This window comes from Orbicella franksi, chromosome 9, assembly GCF_964199315.1.
Source record: "Orbicella franksi chromosome 9, jaOrbFran1.1, whole genome shotgun sequence".
Taxonomy (NCBI): domain Eukaryota; kingdom Metazoa; phylum Cnidaria; class Anthozoa; order Scleractinia; family Merulinidae; genus Orbicella; species Orbicella franksi.
In genome coordinates this window covers 22,668,065-22,693,442 of record NC_138153.1, presented here as the reverse complement: position 1 = coordinate 22,693,442, position 25,378 = coordinate 22,668,065, and the positions used below count along the sequence as shown (strand labels likewise).

Genomic DNA, 25,378 nt, shown 5'->3' with positions numbered 1-25,378 from the left:
AACCTCTCTATTCTTTTCATTGTAGTATCTGGTTGCTTCACGTTCCCTTGTCTCCTTCGAGCGTCATTCAGTATCTGCTTCGCCTTTCGTCTTTCTTCAACCTTCCTGTAAGTCTCGTCAGACAGCCACTCCTTTCGAGTCCTTTTCATACGTCCGAGAACACTCCCACATGTATCAACAAGTATTTTCTTGGTTTTCTCCCATTGTGCATTGATATCAGTATCTTGGGCCCGTTCATCTTCATCCCCGCTTGGATTTCTTACTATTTCTTCTTCTTCCTCTTGAAGGGATAGGGATTCAAACCGGTTTTGCAACTCAATTTGAAAGGCCTGTTTTGTGTCAGGGTCTCTCAATTTCATGACATCAAATTTCCATCTTGTATTTACGAACGGCTTTCTTGCAGCCAGCTTGATCTTCAGAGAGGCTACCACAAGGTGATGGTCAGAACCAATAGTAGCTCCCCTTTTTACGCGCACATCCTGCAGTGAAGTTCTCCATCGCTGACTTATCAGAATGTGATCGAATTGGTTTTCAGTCACTCCATCTGGGGATATCCAGGTCGCTTTATGTACCCTCTTATGGGGAGAGAGAGTTCCACCAATACTTAGACCGTTCAATGCACAACTCTTCGCCATTTTCATTCACATCTCCAAGTCCTTCCTTTTCCATAATCCTCTCAATGCTGGCATTATTCCGTCCAAGCTTTGCATTAAAGTCGCCCATTACGATGAAGATATCTCTATTCGGAGCCTTATCGACCACAGTCTGCAGTTTGTTGTAAAATTCCTCTTTCTCATATGGCTCAGCATTGTTCGTAGGAGCATAGCACTGTATGATTGTGATCTTTTGAATTTTAGCGTTAATTCTGGCTGTAATAATGCGATCATCAATCGGGCGGGCGGGCGCTCTATCCACTGAGCTACGAGAACTCATGGAGAGTAAGGTCATTTAAATGAGTTGATATATGACAGGTGTCCTGCATACTGCTAGGATCAACACTATCGAAGTCATCGTGAGTAGTGATAAGTTAATAAAGATGGGGAATTTTTAAGCTCGGTAATGAAATGTGAAGATGAATTAATCAACATGACACGAGCGTGGGACAAAGAAAAATTCTGAGTTTCTCGTAGCTCAGTGGATAGAGCGCCCGCCCGGTGTTCGGGAGGTCATGGGTTCGATTCCTGTCGGGGACTCAGAATTTTTCTTTGTCCCACGCTCGTGTCATGTTGATTAACTCATCTTCACGTTTCATTACCGAGCTTAAAATTCACTATCTTTATTAACTTATCACATATCACATATTCTTGGTTTTCATGTGACGTAGTCATATTCCAAAATTTGAAATTATCCTTCCTTCTGAGGTTTTAGTTTCATCAGATAAAAGGCCCTGTAGGAACGTGACGTTTGGCAATGTTTTAGCTCGACAGAGTTCTTCTTTTTGTAACAGAGCACTCCAAGCTTTTGCGTTGCGTGACATGAAAATGGCGGCCAGAAAAGACTGTCGCGTAGGTCAAAAGACGAGTTATCGCTTTAGTTTTTGTTAAATAAACGGTGCTTGCACTAGAAGAAGCATTTATTTCAATGTGTCGGAGCACTAGAGTAAAAATGTTCGTTTCAATAGCAAAACTCAAGGACGGATGTTTTTGTTATTTTACGGTCGCCATGTTTGTGCCCCTCCGAAGGGCACAAACATGGCGTCTCCATACAAAGCTCTATAAATTTGGATGACACGCTTCTGCGAATAACGGGCGAATGAACAACAGCAGAAACCTGATTCTTGGCGAGGTTGTTTATATAGCAATCATCTATCATATCCTAGATTCTTGAATTTATTTATTGAATGGTTACGATTTTTAGTTTTGATCACATGACTGGTGAAAACCAAGAATAGCATATAAGTTTCTGAATTTGTAATTTCTATATAACCGATCAAATTCAACGATCTTTTTATTGTGTTTCAAGCGCAAAATAGGTCCGTGAGTTTGTTTCTGTTTAAAATCAGTAACAAATCACTAGATAGTGTTATCTCAGCTGGCTTACTTAAGCAAAACAACTGTCCGTGCGAGGGTCAAACTCACGACCTTGGTGTTATCAGCACCACGCTCTGCCGACTGAGTTAACGGACCAGGTTCATTAATCTCGTTACTGTCTCTTATCAAGTAAGAAAAAATTAATCAGTATGAGCTGTAATACGAAAGGTTGGGTGCAGTGAGATTGAGGAGCCGCTTAGCAATTGCAATTTGACATCTTGAACTTCTCAAATGGCAGGGCGCTCCCTTAGCATGCAGGAGGTACCAGGATCGATACCAGGATTCTCCAGATTTCCTTTTTTTTTCGTTCAAAATCATTATTTTTCCAGATTCAGCAACTCCTTCTTATGGAAATACGGGTGTATGTCTGCAATAAAAAAAAGCATCACCTTTGTGAGAACGTCAGTTGGACGTGTGTTCATATGTGGCGTTTGTTTCAACTTGCAAAAAGATAAAATTGTAATTCTAGCGAGATATAACATCGGTAAAGCGTCTGCATGAATAAATTGATAAAATAGCTTTCTGTTCATCATCATCAAATAGGAATTGACCCCGCTAAAAGACCTAAATTAAAACAAGGTATAAATTCGTTAAGAACAGCATATTGTGGTAGGCTGAACATTAGGCTATTTACAAATCTATGGCGATCTAGAACATCAGTCCGTAATTACATTTACCCTTCACATATGAAGCAGCAGATGGCAGTCTGAACTGATTCTCGCACGTGGATTAGATGCTCTGTTTGTTTTATTCTTTCGCAATGTGAAATAAATACTAAGTGATTACGATCGGCGCGTTTTCAATTAATTTCCTCTCCCTGGAGAGAGCAAAATTAATTTTAAAACTGAACTGCCAGCGCTGTAGCAATTACCGAGCTGGAATAAAAAGCTTCACAAGGTCTCATTGTTAATTAATTTCTTTCTCCGAAGAACGATTTAATTTTTTAAAAATGCATTTGCTGTCATTTAAAGACAAGGAAATTGACTACCCCTTCCACTAAAGGAAGATTGCTTTTATGACACCATTCAGGAAGGCTTACTTTAATTTGTTACAAGTCTTTTGCTTTGGCGCAAACTTCAACGTTCAACAGATCCTACCCAGTAACAATTCTGAGAAAAAGAATGCATGTCTTTAAACATTTCAGGGAATTCTACAACGAACGAGACAAGAGTGGAGCTGGTAAAGAAAGCCTCAAATGGAAAACTTTATTTTACGATCGACAAGTTATTCATTTGTTTGTCAGCGTCAGTAGTTATCGGAGTTGGAATCGCTGGAAATATTTCCGTCCTGTCCATAATCAAGAGAACCCAGTCGCTTCAAACCGCTCAGAATTATTTATTGGCAAATCTAGCGGCTGCCGATGTCACAAGTCTCCTGTTTTGTAGTTTTTCCCTCATCCCAATGATTAAGGTCCTTCCAGATGGAGCTGTAGGAACTGTTCTCTGTATGTTCATTGTCGGCTTAAACGTTCCTCTGACTGCTACGGTTGTCTTGGTATTGACGCTTACAATCCTAGCAATAGAGCGCTATAACGCAGTAGTAAGACCTCTACGGATGTTGCAGCTTACGAGAGAAACGGTCCGATACGCAATTATTGGCACATGGATACCATCTGTTGCCTTAAACACACCATTGTTTGTGTACACAAACTACAAGTTCAAGACAGCAGCTTGCCGACAGACGTACAGTGAGCACGCAGAGTTAACTCATATAGTCTTCTACATAATTTTTGTTTTCACTCTTCCTTTTCTCGTTATTAGCTTTTGCTACAGTAAACTTGTGAAAGCGCTCAATCACAGAAGTGTGGTTACGCATGATAGCAACATCCCAGAAAAAGAGCTCATTCGGCAACGAAAACAACTCTTGAAGATGTCGGTGACAGTTACTCTTGCGTTCGGGGCGTGTGTTTTACCTCACTCCATGACGGGCCGTACGGGGCTACTACTGTAAGTACCGCAGAGAAATTAAATGGTAGGAACTTTTCCCAGCATTCTTATACTCTTACTAGGATTCTTCGTCTTGCGGCCAGGGAAGGCGTCATAATCTATTTCAGTGACATGTAGATGATATTAAAACAAAAGCAAAAAAATACACCAGAAAGGGCCGATGGAACATGAGACAAGCTTTAAAATGAAGTCACGATAGTAATAATGCTTTAATCACGCCAATAATCTGGAACAAAACAAGGTCATTATAGATCGAATCACGTCTAAACACACGTCACGAGGGAAAGACTTGCGCAGGAAAAAAACGTGAGCGGACAAAACCGGGGAATGCAAATAAATCAAGAAATCCCGCAATGATGAACGAATTACACATCCTGAACCTTCCTTTGCTTCTCCCCCTGAACCAAGTTCAGATCTACGAACTGAACGTAAAGATACCAAAGTGCCTACTAATGAATGTTGAGCGCGGCGAGCAGACGTAAATGTCTTGTTTACCCAATGAAAGCCATCACAATAAACTCTGAGCTTGCATCGAGACGTTTGTCCGGGCGTAAAGGAGCGTTTGATTAATCAATTTAAAACAGATCTTAACGGATAGAAACCCAGATGATCTGGAATACTTGTCTGATTATGTCGTTGGCAGTGGGAGCCACGTGCAGTATTATCATGCTCGGCAATTGAAGTTATTGTGTAGAAAATATCGCACAATTACATAGCCGAGGGCAAAAAAAAAAAAAATACACGCAACGAATCGTAAAAGTCCCTAAGTAACGACCTCCGAAAGAAGTGAGCCCACCCCCCCCCCTCCCCCATCCCCTGAGAATAGAGGAACTAAGGTTCAAAAGTACAATTATTTTTCCAATCAATAACCTGAATAACGTACGATAAACTGATGACGATTCAACTAGGGAAAGTATAGCTTATTCCAGGAAGCGTCATGCGGCGTCCTGGTAAAACAAACCCCGCAATATTTTCATCAAGTAATAAGAGGGTACTGAGAGGACCTTTTCTTCAAATTGAAATTACTAAAATTGACAACTTTGGATCACTTTTTAATAGGAACGCATAAAATGAACGTTTAGTCATATTGAAATTAAAAACTCGACCAGAGCAGTTAAATATTTATAAAGCAGACTAACGTAGCAGTGCATCATGAATAGTAAAAATAGTTTAAGGTATCTTACATCACGGTCTACATATAAAGTGCCCAGCCATGTGCCAGCAACATAAATTTGAACTGGAACGAAGAATTTCTAAGTGATTTATAAGAACTCAGCGTTTTTACGAATCACGCCCACAGCCTTAGAGGAATACAGCCCTGTTCTCATACAATTAAAAAAAAAAAACACCAGGAAGAGATACTTACAGTAGAAGTCGTTCCCTCATTAAGTGAGAGATTCTCGCCCATATCAACTTTCTTTTCTCTCGTAAGTTCTCGCGCGTTTAGAAATACGCCACACTCGCGTTTTAGGTGCAGGGATCCCAACCAATGCTTACCTAACTTTTTAAAGTTGCTGCTTTTAGCCCTCCCCCAAATCTACACACGTGTATTTCTCTTGTGGAAAACTATCGATTTGCACAGTGTTTGGGTTGGAGATTCTAGCCCATATCGACTTTCTTTTCTCTCGTAACTTCTGGCGCGTTTAGAAATGCGCCACACTCGCGTTTTAGGTGCAAGAATCCCTACCAATGTTTACCTAACTTTTTAAAGATGCTACTTTTAGCCCTCTCCCAAATATACACACGTGTATTTTACTAATGGAAGTCTATCGATTTGGACAGTGTTTGGATGAGAAATTTTCGCCCCTATCAACTTTCTTTTCTCTCGTAAGTTCTCGCGCGTTTAGAGATTCGCCACACTCGCGTTTTAGGTGCGGGCCGGGATCCCAACTAATGCTTAAAAATGCTACTTTCAGCCCTCCCCCAAATCTACACACGTGTATTTCACTTGCGGAAGTCTGTCGCTTTGGACAATGCTTGGGTTAAAGATTCTCGCCCATTTATATCTTTTTTTCACTGGCGTGTTTTCGCGCGTTTAGCCATGCGGCACACTCGCGTTTTTTTGTGTGGGGATCCCAAACTATGCTTACGGGCCTCATTAAAAATGCTAGTTTTGGCCCTCCCTCAAATTTACACAAGTGTATTTCACTTGTGGAAGTCTATCGATTTGGACAGTGCTTGGGTTGAATATTCTTTCCCTTGTCAATTTCTCCCGCGTGTTCTCGCACGTTAAGTGAGGCGGCACACTTGTTTTCAGATGCGGGAATCCCAAACTTTGCTTACCTCGCTTTTTAAAGATGCTAGTTTTAGCCCTCTTCCAAATCTCCAACGTGTATTTCACTTATGGAAGTTTATCTATTCGAACAGTGTTTGGGTGGATATTTTCAACGATGTCAATTTACTTTTCCCTTGTCTTTTCTCGCGCGTTTAGCTATGCGGCACACTCGAACTTTTGCTTTTCTCTCGCGTGTTTTCGCGCGTTTACAGATACGCCATACTCGCGATTTCGGCGTCGTGATCTTAAACTATGCTTACTGGACTTTTTAAAGATGCTGCATTCGGCATCTTCTCAAATCTACACACTTGTATTTCACTTGTGGAAGTCTGTCCCTTTAGACAATGCCTGGATTAAAGATTCTCGCCCATTTATATCTTCTTTTTTACTCGCGTGTTTTCACGCATTTAGCGATGCGGCACAATCAAGTTTTTGGTGTAGGGATCCCAAACTATGCTTACGGGGCTCTTTAAAAATGCTACTTTTGGCCCTAGTCCAAATTTACACAAATGTATTTCACTTGAGGAAGTCTATCGACTTGGACAGCGCTTAGGTTGGAGATTCTCGCCCATATCAACTTTCTTTTCTCTCGCAAGTTCTCGGGCGTTTAGAGATGCGCCTCACTCGCGTTTTAGGTGCGGTGATCCCAACCAATGCTTACCTAACTTTTTAGAGATGCAACTTTTAGCCTTTCCCCAAATCTACACACGTGTATCTTGCTAAACGCGCGAACACACGCGAGTAAAACAACAAAGGATATAAATGGGCGAAAATCTTTAACCCAGGCAAAGCGACAGACTTCCACAAGTGAAATACACGTGTGTAGATTTGAGAAAGGGCCAAATCTAGCATCTTTAAAAAGTCCATTGAACATAGTTTAAGATCCCGACCCTAAAACCGCGAGTGTGGCACATCTCTAAACGCACGAGAACTTACTAGCGAAAAGAAAGTTGATATAGGCGAGAATATCTTACCCAAGTACTGTGAAAATCAGTAGACTTCCACAAGTGAAATACACGAGTGTAGATTTGAGAAAGGGCCAAATCTAACATTTTCAAAAGGTTCAGTAAGCATAGTTTGAGATACCAAAACCGAAATCGCGAGTGTAACGCAACTCTAAACGCGCAAAAACACGTGAGAGAAATAAAATATAAATGGGCAAGAATCACCAACCCAAGCATTATCCAAAGCGACAGACTACCACAAGTGAAATGCACGTGTGTACATTTGAGAGAGAGCTAAATCTAGCATCTTTAAAAAGTCCAGTAAGCATAGTTTGAGATCTCGACACCAAAACTGCGAGTGGGGCGCATCTCTACACGCGCGAGAACTTACTAGAGAAAAGAAAGTTGATATAGGCGAGAATCTCTCACCCAAGCACTGTCCAAATCGGTAGGCTTTCACAACTGAAATAAACGTGTGTAGCTTTGGGGGAGGGCTAAAAGTAGCATCTTTAAAAAGTTAGGTGAGCATTGGTTGGGATTCTCGCACCTAAAACGCGAGTGTGGCGCATCTTTTAACGCGCGAAAACTTACGAGGGAAAAGAATGTTGGTATGGGCGAAAATCTTTAACCGAAACACTGTCCAAATCGATAGACTTTGACAAGTTAAATACACGTGTTTAGATTTGAGGAAGGGCTAAAAGTTGCATTTTTAAAAAGTTAGGTAATCCCTGGTTGGGATCCCCGCTCCTAAAACGCAAGTGAGGCGCATCTATAAACGCGCGAGAACTTACAAGACAAAAGAAACTTGATATGGGCGAAAATCTCCAACTTAAGCACCGTCCAAATCGATAGAATTCCATAAGTGAAATACGTTTGTGTAGATTTGGGGGAAGGCCGAAACTAGAATTTTTAAAGATTCCCGCAAGCATAGTTTGGGATCCCCACACCAAAAACGCGAACTTCCCGCATTGCTAAACGCGCGAAAACACGCGAGTCAAAAACAGATCTAAATAGGCGAGAATCTTTCAAGTGCACCTAACCCCACTTTTTTTTTAGCTAAAATAATAAAGCCTATTTTGTGGAGTAATTTGCTGCAAAAAATTTTCGATTTGGTTAAATCTTTGATTTTCTATGGCTCGTCAAAGTACGTCAAAACGCCGCCATTTTGGTTCACGACCGAGTTTAACGGGGCATGGGTCGAGGGCCGGATGTGACGTCAAATCCAAAACACGGTGATTCTGTAAATTCGCATATTTACTTGTTTCTTTGGGGAAAGGCAGGGAAAGTAGTTCGAAAAAATGCAAGCCAGGTGCGTTGTAGTGGGATGTAGCAACACAGCAAACGTACAGGAGGTACTGCGCTTCATGCCATACCGTTTTATGGAGAGATGGTCGTCCTGAAGAGAAGAAACGTACGAAGCGATGGGTCGATTTCGCCGGCAATTTCGTGAAAGCGAAACGTGCAAAGTGAGAGCCGTCTGAGTTCGGTGATCTGTTCTAAGCATTTCAAAGAAGATGATTTCGCTCGACGCCTGGATTTTCGGGGGGAGGAATGGATTTTGCTGATTCCATGGCTTAAGCGAGACGAATTTGGAATAACCGCTTTTCCATCGATTCATGCAGCCGTTGTTGCATCTGATCTGAGAAACAGCAGCAGTGAGTCGGCACAGCTGACAGATACAGAAGAATGGTGAGATATTTTTTTCTGAGCAAATGTTCCCTGCCTTGATATGTTAGTTTCCTTCCTTGTTCAATTCTTTGAAAAAGAAATCTGTAAGGGTAGTTTGGGCAAGATTTGAATCCTTTCAAAGTCATGCGGACAAGCACACTAGTTTGGAAGACCCACCATTCAACGAATGCGGCCATGGAGACATTCAAACAAGGAATGGCTTAGAATTAGTTTATATGTTCAGAACCCTTTTTACGTGTGGGTATTATCAAAATACAGAGAACATACTTTGGCCAGGACCAGAACAATTTCAAGCTGTCTGTGTATGTGTCTGTTTCTGCATGAGGCTTGTGGACTTGAATTGTATTTATAGGAAGTTTTAATTATTGATACCATGGTAACACATGCTTATGAGATTGCATCTCTGCTGACCAAATGCTGTTCCAAATGAGGACACGTTGTTCCATTAACATTGCTAAAGACACAAATATTTCCCTCTTTGCCCAGCGTGGGAAACATTGTTGCGACACAAAAAATGTTTCTGATAAATACTATTTTTTACAGGGACATGGTTGAGTCCGTAACAATGCATCTGCAACTTGCTGCACTGTAGAAAAGCCATCATTAAACTGATGTTGTTGTTGGTCTTCTTCTTCTTCTTCTCATTATTATTATTACTATTATTATTATTATCATTATTATTATTATTATTATTATTATCATCAATTTTGTTATTATCATCATTATTTAGCTCGTATTAGCTGAGCAGGAGGTCTGTATGGGAGAATCTTGACCGAGGACCAAACGCAGTGAGGTCTGTAAACATGACCGAGGTTGAGATTCTCCCATACAGACTGACTAAGCTTGGTTAATAAGATGTTTACTATAATTGGCAAACAAGAACAATTTAATTCTTTTAATGTAACTGGTTTGTGCTGACTGACATTTTGCTTGCGAACAGCGATGAGCTGAATTTAATTCTGCCAAAGTTTGCTCATCCTCTTTACTTTTTTTCTGATCAGGCTTTTATAAGTATTGTTAGAAGAAAGCAATGATTTTTCATTTTAGTTTACAACTTTTTCACTGCAAAGCATTACCGGTCTAGATGGGAAGATCTTGTCTGCTTTCAATATCAGTTTCAGCCAATCAGATTTGTGAATTTGGTAGTTTCCAGTCCTTGTGAGACAGAGCCATATTATTAGCTTGTCATTGTTTGCCAGGAAATAGATTAAAGAATACAGAATCAAAAATAAATGAATAAATAAATAAACAACATAATTTTATTGTTGTCCAGGTTGATTGCGACATATAAATGGTCAGTGAAGGGACACAAACACTAAATTTTCCACTTGACAATAAAAGAAAGAAAGGCAGCTGCTTCCAGTTTGTAACACAGGATTATAATAATTCACATTTCTAAGCACAAGCGAAGAAAAAGGGGTCCTTTTGATGTTTCATGGGCCTTTTTTTATGAGTGTGTTGTGCGAGTAAAACAAACTGTCTATGTCTATGAATCAATAGTTCAGTAAGCTGTTGGTCTCCAGGTGAATAAGACTGATATGTTTTCGAACAAATGCCATATTTTTGCAGTATTGTACACTTGTAGAACAGTTTGTGTTGCAGTTTGTCAAAATAAGTATAGTAAATATCAAGCCCACTCTAGTTTTGTTTGAATTCCTCATGAAGGTCAAATCATTCAGAGCTTTCATCCTTTTCAACTGAAAATTCCTTTCTAATAATATTATTGCTACATAAAGGAATCCTCTTGTTCCCCAACATCCCATACACCAGCCTTGAGAATCTTAGTATGAAACACTTCATAACTAAAAAAGATTAATGGAAAAAAGTTTACTAGCAGTGGGCATCTTATGGTGAGGGAAGGAGAGGGGGGGATAGGGCAGGATACCTCAAAACAAAGCTCAATGAAGAAATCACAAAAAGTAACAGTATTGTTCGAGAATCACTAAAGCATGTTTGTAACAGTGATACAGGTCTAAACGGGTGTACACTAATCGTAATTCACACTTGACCAACCAAAGATTACAATAACATAATCAACCCCCTAGCTACCCCCCTCTAACTCAGGAACTTTACAATGACTTGTTTATACATGTAACTGATCGTTTCACAACTATACTTGTAAATTGGAAGAATCACTGTTAAGTAAAGTGTGGTGTGCATGCATGTAAAGAGGGATTCGGAAACTTTTTTTATACAGCCATGTGCATGCCTGAATTACCTCTCTTTGCTCCCAGTTTGATGATAGGTTTGCTTCCCTCTAGTTTCGTATTTGCCCGCTGCTAATCTTAAACTCCATTTCTGAAGGAATAAAGGTTTAATTCCTAAATATTCAGTAACACACTTTAAGATAACATCAGCGCCAATATCTTCAAGAGCAAGATCACTCTTCTTTGAGTCTTGACAACCATAACATTCGTTGATGTTTTGAAGGGAAGCGACGCTACAATTTCTACACTTGCACATAAAGAACACAAACACTGTCATGGGATAATCATTTTGATCTACATTGAACGCATGAAGTTAAAATAATTTGAGAAAGTGAACGGACTTGTCTGTTATTACGAAAGTATATTAGTGCAAGATCGAAGAAGGCGCGAAGATAGTAAAGACGCGCCACGCGCTAGAGTCTTAATAGTATCACTCTTCGACTTCTACATATCATTGCCTTCGAGTCTGTCCATCAGAGCTCGCTCGAGTTCTTTGTCAGCGTCCACCTCCTGGTATTGGGCTGTCCATTCTCCATTGGCCAGAGAGTAGTCAGCATACAAATCAGCTCGGTCGTCACCGTTTGACTATTCAGTTTGCGATGTTGATAAGCGTGAGCGGTCATTCTCTTCAGCGACATAATAAATTTCAGAGTTTTCCGAGTCAAAGCTCATTTCAGAATCAGACGAACTAGAAGACATTGTTAGTTAAAACAGAAATCGGTCGACTGCGGAGTCCCAGCGAAAGAACTTGTGCTGTAAAAAGGCTTCTACACTCGGACAAAATAAAAGACCTGACTGGGACAGCCGAAGTATTCATTCTGGATTTGACGTCACAGCTTTAACTCTCCCCAGATTCCCCATGCGCGGTCGCGAACCATTCGAAACTCGGTTTCGAAGGGGCACAGAAATTCGAGGATTTAACCAAATCGAAAAATTTTTGCGGCAAATAACTCCACAAAATAAGCTTTATTATTTTAGCGAAAAAACATTTTTGGTGTTAGGTGCACTTTAAGGAAATAAGTAACTGGAGTAATGAAAATAATTGAACTTTAACAAAGGAAATTCTAGATATTCCAGAGAACCTTCAACAAGGGATAATTAAAGATCTCTTTGTTAAATTATTAGCAAAATGATGTTAACTTGTGAGAATCGTTACAAGCTTGTTGCATGCAAATTATAAAGAAAATCTAATGACTAGATTTTCTATAAATAAACAAAACCGATTTTAAAGGCCTGTTTATATTTATTCATGTTGCCATGGCAACGGAACATACGTCAGCCTAACCATCAAAAAACCAAAGTTTGTGTTGTGAACTTGCTTGCTGCCATTTTAAGCGACCGAGGGATCAAGGGTTTTAGAGAAAAAGGCGAATGAACACAGGTATCAAAAACTGTGTTCAGCCACCTCAATGTTTTTCGAGCTAAAATCACTAAAATATTTGAATCAGATTGGAGGGGAATGGAAAAAAGTTAGTTGCCCTGGGAACAATGGTTCAATGGTTTCCGCTGCAAATTGACCAAGATAGCTTTATTTCTATATTCGATATAATATTAAGCTGTCTTTCATTTGCATATTTTACACATTTTTCAAACTTAAATATCTCCGGAACTAATGCAGATATTTGCAAGCGGCAAACGGCGTTTTTAATATTTCGTGGAATTCCATGTGATTCACCCAAAAATTCAAGGAGTAAAATTTGATCATAGTACCACGTTAACGTGGTTTAGAAATACTTCGTTTTAGGACCACTAGTGGTTCACCGAGGTTTCCGTAGTGTAGTGGCTATCACGTCCGCCTCACACGCGGAAGGTCGCCCGGCCGGAAACATTCTCTTTCGTTTCTTTATTTAACTTCTGTAGTTGATTTTTTATGATTGCATGTCTCGATTTCTTTATGAACTGTTTTATGGCACCTTGCATTTTGAGAGTAATGATACTCAAGTAATAGTAAGCTTGACAAGTAAATTAATCATAATTGAAGGAGGTCAAAATATAATAGCAGACTTCGCTGCATCAGTTAAATTATTTAGCAGTTATTTTTCTGTTGTAATATTATGACAATAGCTTGTACCAAATATTCTCAAAAATGTCCAAATATTCTTCCAAAACTAGTAATTTGTTTTATCCAAGACTCTGATTTCATGTAACAACCGGGGGATTAGCTCGAATGGTAGAGCGCCCGCTTTGCATGCGGGAGGTACCGGGATAGGTAAGGTAGGTAAGGTAAGGTAAAACTTTATTTATGCAGGGTGGCCCATTCAGCACAGTGGCTGGTATCCAGAGGGGCCCTGCTAAATACAATTTCGATACCCGGATTCTCCATATAGTATTCTTTACTTCAAAAGACAAAGTTGAGATTAACACTGATTTTTTAATATTATATGGCAAGTTATTTTCTTCAAAATTTTACAAATAGCAGTAAGTCTTTTTTATTGTTCTAAATTAGTTAATCTGGTGTATTTAAATCTCCTTTTTCATTTTCGGTTACACCTGACGAAAACTGGTAACCTGTTTTTCAAAATAGCCTCGTAATAGCTAAAGCATCTATACAATGGGGGATTGGCTCAAATGGTAGAGCGCCCGCTTCGCATGCAGGAAGTACCGGGATCGATACCCGGATTCTCCAAATTCAAGATTTTTGCTACCCATGTTAACATTTTTTTTTTTGTCTTTTTGCCTTTTCTGTTTACAGTTCTTTTTTCCTCATTTATCTGCTCATAAAAAGCAGATAGTGTGCCATAACGTCCTGCACAAAATTACTGTATTACGCATCATCAGTATTGACTGTTATTCGGATTCTCAATTTCGTCATTGGATAGTTCATTGTTTTAGCTTAAAACGTGCATTGAAATTTTCAGTAGGAAACCGTGAATGCACCATATTCTCAATGTTAAGCAGATTTTCATTAAAAGTAAATTTATTGAATGCGATTATTATTTTGTTAACTATTTAAGAGGAGCTGGCTCACTAGTGGCAGAACCTAAGTACGGCTTCTTCGACATATGTTGTCATGGCGTCTACAACAACGGGCCAAAATCCACAGTGAGAAAAAATGGCGGCTGTACATTTTACCACAATGCATTGCGTATATCGATTATCAAAGTAGGCATAAAATCATATCTTTGCAATATTTGTCGCTGTATTACATTAATTGTGTACGCTAGGTTTAAAGCTTTAGGAAGAGTTCTGCGCGTTTTTCATGAGCGTTTCTTAGGGATTTTGACGCTAAGAATTATAGGTAAATGCAACCGTCGCCATCTTGTTCCCCACAGTGGATTTTTTTTGGATAATTTTTAGATGGGTTTTCTTATCGCGACATGGACATGAACCCACAAGATTATAGTTTAATACGTAATGATTATTTATTTAGTCATTCCAGATTCTTAGCAAATCTATCGATGCCTTCAGTTAATGTTTAATCCTTTAATTCCTGCTATGGAAACAGTGTGGCAAGAGAGTCACACGTGCAGTAAAGCCTGGTTTTCGTTAGCGACGCAAGTACAAGCGCAAGCACAAGTGGAAACACAATAATTCTTATTTCACCGTCAAAACGGTCTTGACGCAGGCATATGCACAAGGGCAAGCACAATCCAAGGATATTAACTACACGTGGTTATGTTTGCCCAATGAAAACACTCGATCCAGATCACCTCACGTCTAAACAGTTTTTCAAAATGGCGGAAAGTTCAAATGATTTTCCTTGTGGTTGAGTTTGCATTGAATTTCGTTTTTACTTGGGTCATCCCTGATGCTTGCGTTCGTACTTGCGCTTGTGCTTGTGTTGCTAGCGAAAACCGGGCTTAACCATGCGCAGCTTTTTGATTCAATAATAGGACAACCAACGACATCTCTATTATCATTTTTATACTGCTTTCTCTAAAAGCAGTTTAAAAACTCTCTTTTCTGTTTTGATAAGAACTGCACGCAAAACAAAGCAAACCAAATTTGTGTTTCTCTTTTTGCTTTCTTTGCGCGGGAAATGTTTCCTTCCTGATTTAAAAAAGACATTTTCATGGCAGCAGATATTTATTAAAAAAACGTTCAGAGAACGCTTTGTATATGGTAATGAAACAAATTAAAGGGAGAGTTTCACAGTTCAACGCAAGCCCTAGCTTTCGCGTGCGAATAAAGTATCTTTTTCGCCTACTTTCTTCGCTTTCCTTCTTTCGCTCGTTCGCTCAGTTCTGATGTGATGTGATGTGAATAAACCGTTATTATCGCGATCGTTATCATTATTGGTTTTTTTGACAGTTGAAGCAAATTTGGCTGTAATTTTTCCATATTTGAATAATCCAATTAGTATTATAATTTCTGCATTCAATATTACGTCTTTAGCCTTCAAATGTTTGTCTTATTTACGTAATTACATCACCTTTATTACCGCCGCGCGCATTAATCGCCTGCTCCCGTGACTAGAAGTTGAAAGACTTGAACATAAGCATACTTTTTGTGATATATTAAAACGTTGCTTTATAAACAGCATACCTTGCCCCTAGACAATCGTTTAGTTCTTACTTAAGGATATCTGAGACATTTGACGGCTAATATTGGCTTGCTCATTTGACGGTTGACGGTAAAAGCATTGCGGTTTTGACGGTTGACGGTTAATGTTTTGGCCAGTTGACGGTTAACCCCATTGAGACCCTCTGCCTAACGATAAAACAAGGATAGCATCGTTTTTGAAAAACTTCAATTTTGAGGGTGCACAAAAGGGTTCTCAATTCCCGCTTTCCCACCCATTTTTTCCTGTTAATCCCGCCATCCCGCCTTTTTTTGCCTGGAAATCCCAATCCCGCCCACTTTTTAAAGGCGTTTCTGTGTTAATTATTAATTTGTTAAATTAACTTTCTAAAAATCAAAATCGTATAAAAGATTACAAAAGAATTCAATGGGTAGCAGATCAATAAGCCAAATGATTATAACGTTTCTTTCAGTAAACGATTTACTGTTTTGTTTTCTTTTGTCCAAGTATCAGTTAAAGAAAAAGATTGTTCATTACCATATTTAAGAGATGGCCCGTAAATACACTTGACAATTTCTTTCAAAGCTTTCAGCGTCTTCACTTTCCTTGAGATCTGGGCTCAGAACTTTTCTTTCAGAAAGACGGCATTCCTGCTCGCGCATCCTTTTCGTAACATATGGCGACGCAATTCGTAATTCGCATACTTCGTACGGTAAATCACTATCACCGCCATCCGGTGTGGTCATGCTGTCCAAAAGAAACCAAGCGCTCTGGAAAAGGTCGAATGACTAGAAAACCTAGAAAGGACCGAGGGACCAAGATTACAGACGCAACCGTCGAAATTGTCGGAAATGGACAGATGTCATTGATGTCAGAAGTCAACACAAATGATCGCAATCAGTAGAAATAGGAATCAAAGATCTCATACAGTCTCATGGTACTAACGTAGTCAAGCGATAATGGATACGTTTGACAGAACCTGACAGGGCACAGAGCTGTTGCTATTCATTACTTGAAACCTGACACAGCTATACGCACGTCTCTGCCAGCTTGTGGTTTTTGCGCTTGTCAATAACAATTTATGAGGTCATGTAAGAATTGAAATCCCGTATCCCGCTCTGTTCCCCTTACGAATCCCGCATCCCAACCCTATAAAAACACGAAATCCCGCTTCCGCTCGTAATTGTAATTCCCGCTTCCCGCCCCTGTTTTCAGCTCAAATCCCAAATATCACAGCGAAAAAATAGCCAAATCCCGCATCCCGCCAAACCTATTGGGGACCCTCAATTTTGAGCATCGTGAGAAGTAGGCAAATGTTCAACTGTTTGCTGTACTTCGTAGGCTTATTTTTTTCTGTCTTCCTGTTAAAAAACTAGAAAACTACCAGTTCCCGATTAGCACACCACAGAGTATGGCAGCTTTCATTCGTAACCGGTTTCCGTAATGTAGTGGTTATCACTTCCGCTTAACACCCGGAAGGTCGCCGGTTCGAGCCCGGCCGGAAAGACATGAATTTTTTTTCCTATGAGACTATATCTTGCTACCCAACTCTAGCCAGCTCTTACAAAATTTTGGGTCAGCGAAAACAAAACAAAAGGGAAAAAACGAAAGGTGTTGACGTAACTGAGCTCTATTAATCTTTTTTCTTTCAGCAACTTCATATTACGATCGATAGCTTAAATAACGCTATCGAGCTATGATCTTAAAACAGCTTATGTTATTAATTGTTAGTGGGTTGGTAACCAGAAATGCACGAGTTTTAGTCGGAGAAACCAAAAATCTATTCGCAATTAGTTGACGGTTTACTAAAACTTTTGTGTCAAATGTCAATTTCAACTTTCATATTCTCCAACGACAAAATCATCGTTTTATGCATTTCTATTCTTTTTGTTGTGTTCCAGGGTATTTTAAATGGAGTAGTTAATCAATTTCTTTTATACGTTTTTGCTGATAAGGTTTGGCGAAAAAGAAAGATGATGACATCGACCCATTCCATTCCAAACAAACCATAACTTTAACCTCTATTATTGTAAAGCATGATGGGAACATCTTTGACGGTGTAGAGTATTTTGGCAATTTAAATTGGTCAGCGGATTCACGAAAAGTCTAACAGGAAGCTAAGGAGCGATTTTATTTTCAATTATCTCCACATTGTCCAAAAATAAACAGAAAATCAAGGTAGGAAGTTAAAGAAAACAAAAAAAAAATGATATTTGCTAGCAATAAAGATAGAAAGTTAAAAAAAAAATGTAGGAAGCCGGCAGTTAAAAAAAATTCAAGATTTCTCTCCACGGGACATCGAATCCTGCCCTCTTGCGGCTGCAAGGTGCGTGAAACTATAGTCGCTAAATGCGAACTTGCTCTTTAACGAACCTCACCAGTTGATTAAATTCACTTAATAGGCCCACTTAAACAATATTTGGCAGAGAAAAGTTCACTTCAAACTTGGAATTAATACTATGTTTTTCCATGTTGAGATTTTTGTAAATGTTGTTGCACAATGCGTAAACTCATCTGAGAACAGTTGCAGGGCCCCAATGAAGAACACCTTTGATGAAGTATGCGCCCTGCTAAACATTCATTATTATGATTATTGTTCTGTGTAGTCTTGTAGTTACCAGTCCAACTCCGCTGATTAATTTTCCGCGTCCCTTCAATAAAGCAAGATCAGGAGCTCATGACCCGGAGCGTCCATCTCCAATACCAACCCTCGGATTCAACCCTTTTCGTATCTTTTTATTTTTTAGAATTTGACCTCTGGGACTTTTCGCACCCCGCCTTTCAAACGCCCAATCAAAGCCCAGGTGGTCCCCGAGGGACCCCTAAGAGGTACCAATTCTAAAGTCGACACATTATCTCCTGTCATAGTTTTCGGCTCAACTACAGAAAAGCTCCCGCTATGGACCTTTTGAGGCTGAACACCCTAAGAAGTATTGAGCTATCTTAGTACTGCTGGAAATTACCAAGCGTGAAAGTGGACATGTGACCAACTTAGTACTACATGTATTAACAATGTTTCTTTTAACTATTTTTTTTCTGTTTATTTTTAAAAAATAAAACAATAATACACGATGTTATCTAATGTAGGGCGCCGTAGCTCAGTTGGTTAGAGCGCCTGTCTAGTAAACAGGAGGTCATCGGTTCAAATCCCATCGGTGCCTTACAGATGTTGCACTTTTTAATTTGTTATTACTTTTGAAAATTGCTCAACGAAGCTTCACATGTTGTACCCCTGGGAATTTTTTTGGTTGTGTTATCCAATGGGTTAAATTTTAAGATTACGCAAGACTGAAAAATTTCAAGAATTATATCAAACGTAATTTGCGAATTAATGACCATGCATTATAATATAGATAGGACCCTGCGCACGCTCTGATTAGTCAAAAACCCATGCTTTTTACTCTGGTGATCAGAGTATAAAGAATAGAAAAAGCATGTTTTATTGTTTTTCGCCTGTAAAATCTATATCATAAAGCAAATGAAAAAGCCTAAGCCGTGTATTACACTGTGATAAAACACTCTGGACATTTGAGACCACTCGAGAAATCTACATTTCTACATTTCCCTCGTGTTCTCAAAATTAATGCCCATCGTGTTTTATCGCGGTGTAATACACGACTTACGCTTCTTTGTTTGTTGATTACATGTTCATTGTAGTTTCTGTAGTGTAGTGGTTATCACGTCCGCCTCACACGCGGAAGGTCGCCGGTTCGAGCGCGGCCGAAAACATTCCTTTTCATTTCTTTAATTGACTTCTGCATTTTTCTTTTTTTTTTTTTTTTTTTGTAATTGTTCGTCTCGATTTCTTTATGGACTGTTTTACGGCAATGAAAATATACTCAAGTAATACTAATCTTGTCAAGTAAATTAACCACAATTGAGGGATGTCAAAATAAAATAGAAGATTTTTCTGCGCCATTTCAATTATTTAGTAGTTATTTTTCTGTTGTAATCTCATGACAATAGTAATATTATGACAAAAATTCTTCCAAAACTAGTAATTTCTTTTATCTAAGACTCTGATTTTCATGTAACAATCGGGGGATTTAGCCCAAATGGTAGAGCGCCCGCTTTGCATGCAGGAGGTACCGGTATCGATACCCGGATTCTCCAAAAGATGTTATTTCACTCTAACAGACAGAATTCAGATCAAGAGTGATTTTTTACTATTATTTGGCAAGTTATTTTCTTCCAAATTTTACAAATAGCAGTAACTCTTTTTAATTGTTGCGTTCGACGACGTGGAACGCAAACCTAATTTTGACCTGTGGCTTTTCAGAGTTGGTGTTGCTGTGCACGGTTATAGGCCGAAAAAAACACATTCCTGTCAGGACACCAAAATGGCCACCCCGCTTGACTTTTGCAGGGCCATGTCACAGTCAGTAAACTGGTACCGTTTTAAAATGCTAATACATGTGATAAGACATGTGGCGAACATGTGAGTATGTGAGCAGGTTATGTGAGCTCGTCTTTCCGATGGATCTTTCTTTGACTTCTTTCCATTCAGTCGCCGTACGCTTCGCTATTATGTGCTCTCTACGTTAGATTTTGGCGAATTTACACCCTTCGACGGTAGCATTTATCGAAATCTGAGGGAATTGTCCTTGTTTATTAACACCACTTGGCTTTGGATGATGACCGTGGGAACAGCTACATTTTGATTGCATTTGTTGATTAGTTCCAGTCGCGACAGATTGCTCAGTCTTTATCCGGTCGAAACTTTATTGTTTGGAATCGGTGGAAAAGTACTCTGAAGGCAAGACCCATAAGACTACTTTATTCATCAGGGGAAATACTCAAATTAATCGCACGGAGTTTGTTTACGATAAACGACCACGCGAAACGAACACGCGATTGCAAATGCTAGCTTAGAATAATGTACGTAATTTAAATATTCTATGAAACTTGAGAATCTACAGAAACTGGCAGCGTCACGCAACGTATCAACAAATCGTGACCTCTTCACTAGCATGGACTTTGACACTATGCATATCTGACTGTAAAACCTCGATTGCTGCTGAAAAAGTTGAAAGGCAGCTAATGAAATCATTTATTTACGGTATATATATATTAAAGTGAGAGCGTCGAATACACTCTCATAATCTCTGATTACTACTAGTTTTAAATTAGTTAACGTGGTGTATTTATTGGTCTTTTCTTTTCCGTTTGCAGTTCTTTTTTCCTCATTTATCTGCTCTTAAAACGCAGGTAGTGTGCCATGACTTCCTACACAAAATCACTGTATTACTCATCGTCAGTATTCACTGTTATTCGCATTCTCCAATTTTTTATTATCGATTTGTCGTTGGATATTTGTTTATTATTGTTATATTTTAAAACGTGCATTAAAATTTTCTGTAGGAAACCGTGAACGCACCGTCTCTCAATGTTAAGCAGATTTTCATTGAAAATATATCTATTGAATGCGATCATTATTTTCTTAAATCTTCGGCAGTGTCGTGGCGTCAGCAACAGCGCGCCAAAATCCACAGTGGGAAAAAATGGCGGCTGTACATTTTAGGACAATGGATGGCGTACCTGGATTATCAAAGTATTACAACACTTGTCGCTGAATTGCATTAATTGTGTACGCTAGGTTTAAAGTTTTAGGAAGTTTTCTGTGCGTTTTTCATGAGCGTTTCTTAGGGATTCAGTTGACGCTAAAAACTATTGTTAAATCCACCAGTCGCCATCTTGTTGCCCACAGTGGATTTTTTTGGGATAATTTTGGATGGGTTTTCTTATCGCGACATCGACATGAACCCACAAGCTTAGAGCTTAAATTTCATCGTGTTTAGTAAGTAATGATCATTCATTCATTCATTCATTCCAGATTCTTAGCAAAGCTGTGGTTGCCTTCAGTTAATTTTTAATCTTCTAATTTCTGCTCTGCAAACAGGGTGTGAAGAGAGTCACACGTGCTGTCATCATACGCAGCTTTTTGCTTCACTAATAGGACAACCAAGTACAACTCTATCAGCATGTTTATACTACTTTTTTTAAAAACAGTTTAAAAAACTCCCTCTTCTGTTTTGATAAGAACTGCACGCAAACAATAGCAAGCCAAATTTGTGTTTTTCTTTTTACTTTCTTTGCGCGGGAAATGTTTCGTTGTTCATTTAAAAAAAGACATTTCCAGGGCAGCAGATATTTATTAAAACATGTTCAAAGAAGGCTTTGTATATGGTAAACAAATCAAAGGGAGAGTTTCACAGTTCAACGCAAGCCCTAGCTTTTGCGTAAGAATGAAGTATCTTTTTCGCTTACTTTCTTCGCTTTTCTTCTTTCGCCCGTTCGTTCAGTTCTTTACATGCAATACGCCAGTCATGAAAAAGAGCCAAAGAAATCGATGCTGTTACGACTTGTAAAATATTTTGACAAAATATTAAACATGGGGCCTATCCGGGAGTCGAACCGGGGACCTCTCGCACCCGAAGCGAGAATCATACCACTAGACCATTAGGCCAAAAAAATGAATACATACTACAAACTACGGTAAATCTGATTTAAAACAGGTTAATTTACCAGTACGTTACTACCTTCACGTTGAGTAACATCAAAAAAATTAAAGTGTGAGATTTTCCGGATCAACTTATGGATTGTGTCGCCATATTTTGTTGCTTCTTCTTTCTTTCTTTTTTAATCAAAGCAACGTGCAAATAAAAACAAAAAAGGAAAAGACAGGTACTGCATGGGCCGGAATTATTGGGATTTTTACGTTACCGTGCGAAAAATGTTTCATATATTATATAGCATATAAGTTTCTGAATTTGTAATTTCTAACCGATCAAATTCAACAGTACCACTATTTAACCGTAGAATTTTCTGTTCTAAGCGCAAAATAGGTCGCTGAGTTTACTTCTGTTTAAAAACAGAAATCAGAAACAAATCAGTAGATAGTGTTATCTCAGCTGGCTTACTTAAGCAAGAAGATGGTCCGTATGTGTGAGGGTCGAACTCACGACCTTGGCGTTATCAGCACCACGCTCTTTATTCTCGTTGCTGTCTTATTTATATGAGTGAGCTGTAATACGAAGGCTTGGGTACAGTGAGATTGAGAACCCACTTAGCCATTTGGCATCAAGAGCTTCTGGGGAATTAGTTCAAATGGTAGAGCGTCCGCTTAGCATGCGAAAGGTGCTGGGATCGATACCCGGATTCTCCAGATTGTGTTTTTCTTCAAAATCATTATTTTCCCAGATTCAACAACTCTTTCTTATGGGGTATGTTTCCAATTAAAAAGTATTACCTTTGGGAGAACCTCAGTCGGACCTGTGTGGTCTTTGGCTTTTGCTTACATAGCAAAAAATTAAAATCGTGATTCTAGCGGAACATAACCTCAGTGAATTAAAGCGTCTGCGTGAATAAAATAATAAAACAGCTTTACTTTCTGTCCATCATCATTAAATAGGAACCAAACCGAAAAGACCTAAAACTCGGTATAAATTTGTTAAGAACAGCATATAGTAGTAGGCTGAACCTTACGCTATTTTCAAATCGATGGCGATCTATAACATCAGTCGGTAATTACATTTACACAAAACTGATTCTCGCACGTGGATTAAATGCTCTGTTTGTTTTAATCTTTCCCGCTATGAAGTAAATACTAAGTGATTACGATCGGCGAATTTTCAATTAATTTCCTCTCCCACGAGAAAGCAAAATTAATATAAAAACTGCCATCGCTGTACCAACTACCGAGCTGGATTAAAAAGTTTCACAAGATTTCATTGTTAATCAATTTCATTCTCTGAAGAACGATTCAATTTTTTTTAATTGCGTTTGCTGTCATTTATACACAACAAAACCATTGATTACCCCTTTGCATTAAAGGTCAATTGCTTTGATAACATCTTTCAGGAAGGCTTACTTTAATTTGTTACAAGCCATTTGCTTTGGCACAAACTTCAACGTTCAACAGATCTTCAATCGCTACCAAGTAACGAATCTGAAAAAGAGAATGTCTTTAAACATTTCAGGGAATTCTACAACGAACGAGACAATACTGGAGTTGGTTAAGAAAGCCTCAAATGGAAAACTTTATCTTACGATCGACAAGTTATTGATTTGTTTGTCAGCGTCAGTAGTTATCGGAGTTGGAATCGCTGGAAATATTTCAGTCCTGTTAATAATCAAGAGAACCCAGTCGCTTCAAACCGCTCAGAATTATTTATTGGCAAATCTAGTGGCTGCCGATGTTACAAGTCTCCTGTTTTGTGGTTTTTGCCTCATCCCAATGATTAGGGTCCTTCCAGATGAAGCTGTTGGAACTGTTCTCTGTATGTTCTCTGTCGGCTTCAACGTTCCTCTGAATGCTACGATTGTCTCGGTATTCACGCTTACAATCCTAGCAATAAAACGTTATAACGCAGTAGTAAGATCTCTACGGATGTTGCAGCTTACGAGAGAAACGGTTCGATACGCGATTATTGGCACATGGATGGCGTCCGTTGCCTTAAACACACCGTTGTTTGTGTACACAAACTACAAGTTCAAGACAGCAGCTTGCCGACAGATGTACAGGCAGAACGCAGAGTTAACTCACATTATCTTCTACATAATTTTTGTTTTCACTCTTCCTTTTCTCGTTATTAGCTTTCGCTACAGCAAACTTGTGAAATCGCTCAATCACATAAGTGCGGTTACACCTGATAGCAATATCCCAGAAAAAAAAACTCATGCGACAACGAAAACAACTCTTGAAGATGTCGCTGACAGTTACTTTTGTTTCCGGAGCGTGTGTTTCACCTGCCAGTGTTGTTACTGCCCTTCGCTATTTTCGGATGGTAAGCCAAACCGTGCGGGCTTTTGGGCTATTGCTGCTTTTTATAAGTTCTGTGGTAAATCCATTCATTTATGCATTTCACAGCTCAAATTATCGACGCGCTTTTAAAACATTACTCAAATGTAAATAGACGCCCTGGATTACATTTGTCGCGTAAGTTCAGCGACATTTCTTTGGTCGACTTGTCTCGTTTGATGAGTTTACATTTCTTTCTTCTTTCATTGCTGTAAGAGTAGTTCGCTCCACGATGGGAGGCTGGGTGTGAGGGCGGATAACTACGATGGACTAGCATCCCATCCATGGACAGAAAAATACTCTCAGTTGTTTAATTCAACGGAGACTGGGATAAGCTCTGCCGTGTGGGGGCTAGCAAGGCGCAGGTGCGACCATTTAACGTTTCCTTACCATCCAGTGTCAAAGGAGGCCAGCAATTTCACTTCTAAAAGATGAAATTCAACCTTTAACTTCCAGATTTCAATAAAGCGAGTCGTAAAGGCAAGAGTAATTTTTCAAAGAGTCTTTGTGTTATCTGCGTTATAAGGCTGTTATGAGAAAGGTTGCGTTACAAAAGCGTAACTGAAAGCGTACCCCGCGCCAATACCGAAAGGTGTTTCGGGTATTGTTGCTTTACCGCTGGTCGATTGAAGTCCACGTTGTTTCAGAGGGACAGCGGAAAATTCATTAATAGGAGTATTCGCGTCTTCTCTGATAGCTAGAGAAAATTATCCAAATAAAAAGTTTACAAACCGTTACTTGTTCAACAATGGTCGGAAAAACATCTGTCTTCAAAAAGAATAAAAGCTGCATATTAGCTAATAATATAAAGACTGGGTATCGATCCCGGTACCTCCCGCATGCTAAGCGGGCGCTTTACCATTTGAGTTAATTCCCCAAAGCGTAAGCATATACAAGTTGCTATAACTATTGAAAAACCAATGTTTGAGGCATGACCTGGTAATTAGTTTTAAGCTTTTTTCTAAAAAATTTACTTAGAATTTCATTTTAGAAAAACAGATCATTTAATAAAATATGTTGCTTTT

General features: G+C 39.1%; 1 protein-coding gene and 2 non-coding genes across 3 annotated transcripts; all 3 read left to right on the top strand.

Moving 5' to 3' along the window:
- Positions 1 to 3,155: 3,155 nt before the first annotated feature.
- Positions 3,156 to 3,980, top strand: LOC145498553 (G-protein coupled receptor 54-like). The gene has a single exon (XM_081478461.1). It carries the CDS (start codon positions 3,156 to 3,158, stop codon positions 3,978 to 3,980), a length of 825 nt encoding a protein of 274 aa, XP_081334587.1.
- Positions 3,981 to 18,640: 14,660 nt separating this feature from the next.
- Trnat-agu (transfer RNA threonine (anticodon AGU)) lies at positions 18,641 to 18,714 on the top strand. Its single transcript has one exon. It is a non-coding gene; the product is annotated as a tRNA-Thr (tRNA).
- A 495-nt stretch (positions 18,715 to 19,209) lies between these two features.
- Trnav-cac (transfer RNA valine (anticodon CAC)) lies at positions 19,210 to 19,282 on the top strand. The gene has a single exon. It is a non-coding gene; the product is annotated as a tRNA-Val (tRNA).
- Positions 19,283 to 25,378: the final 6,096 nt, after the last annotated feature.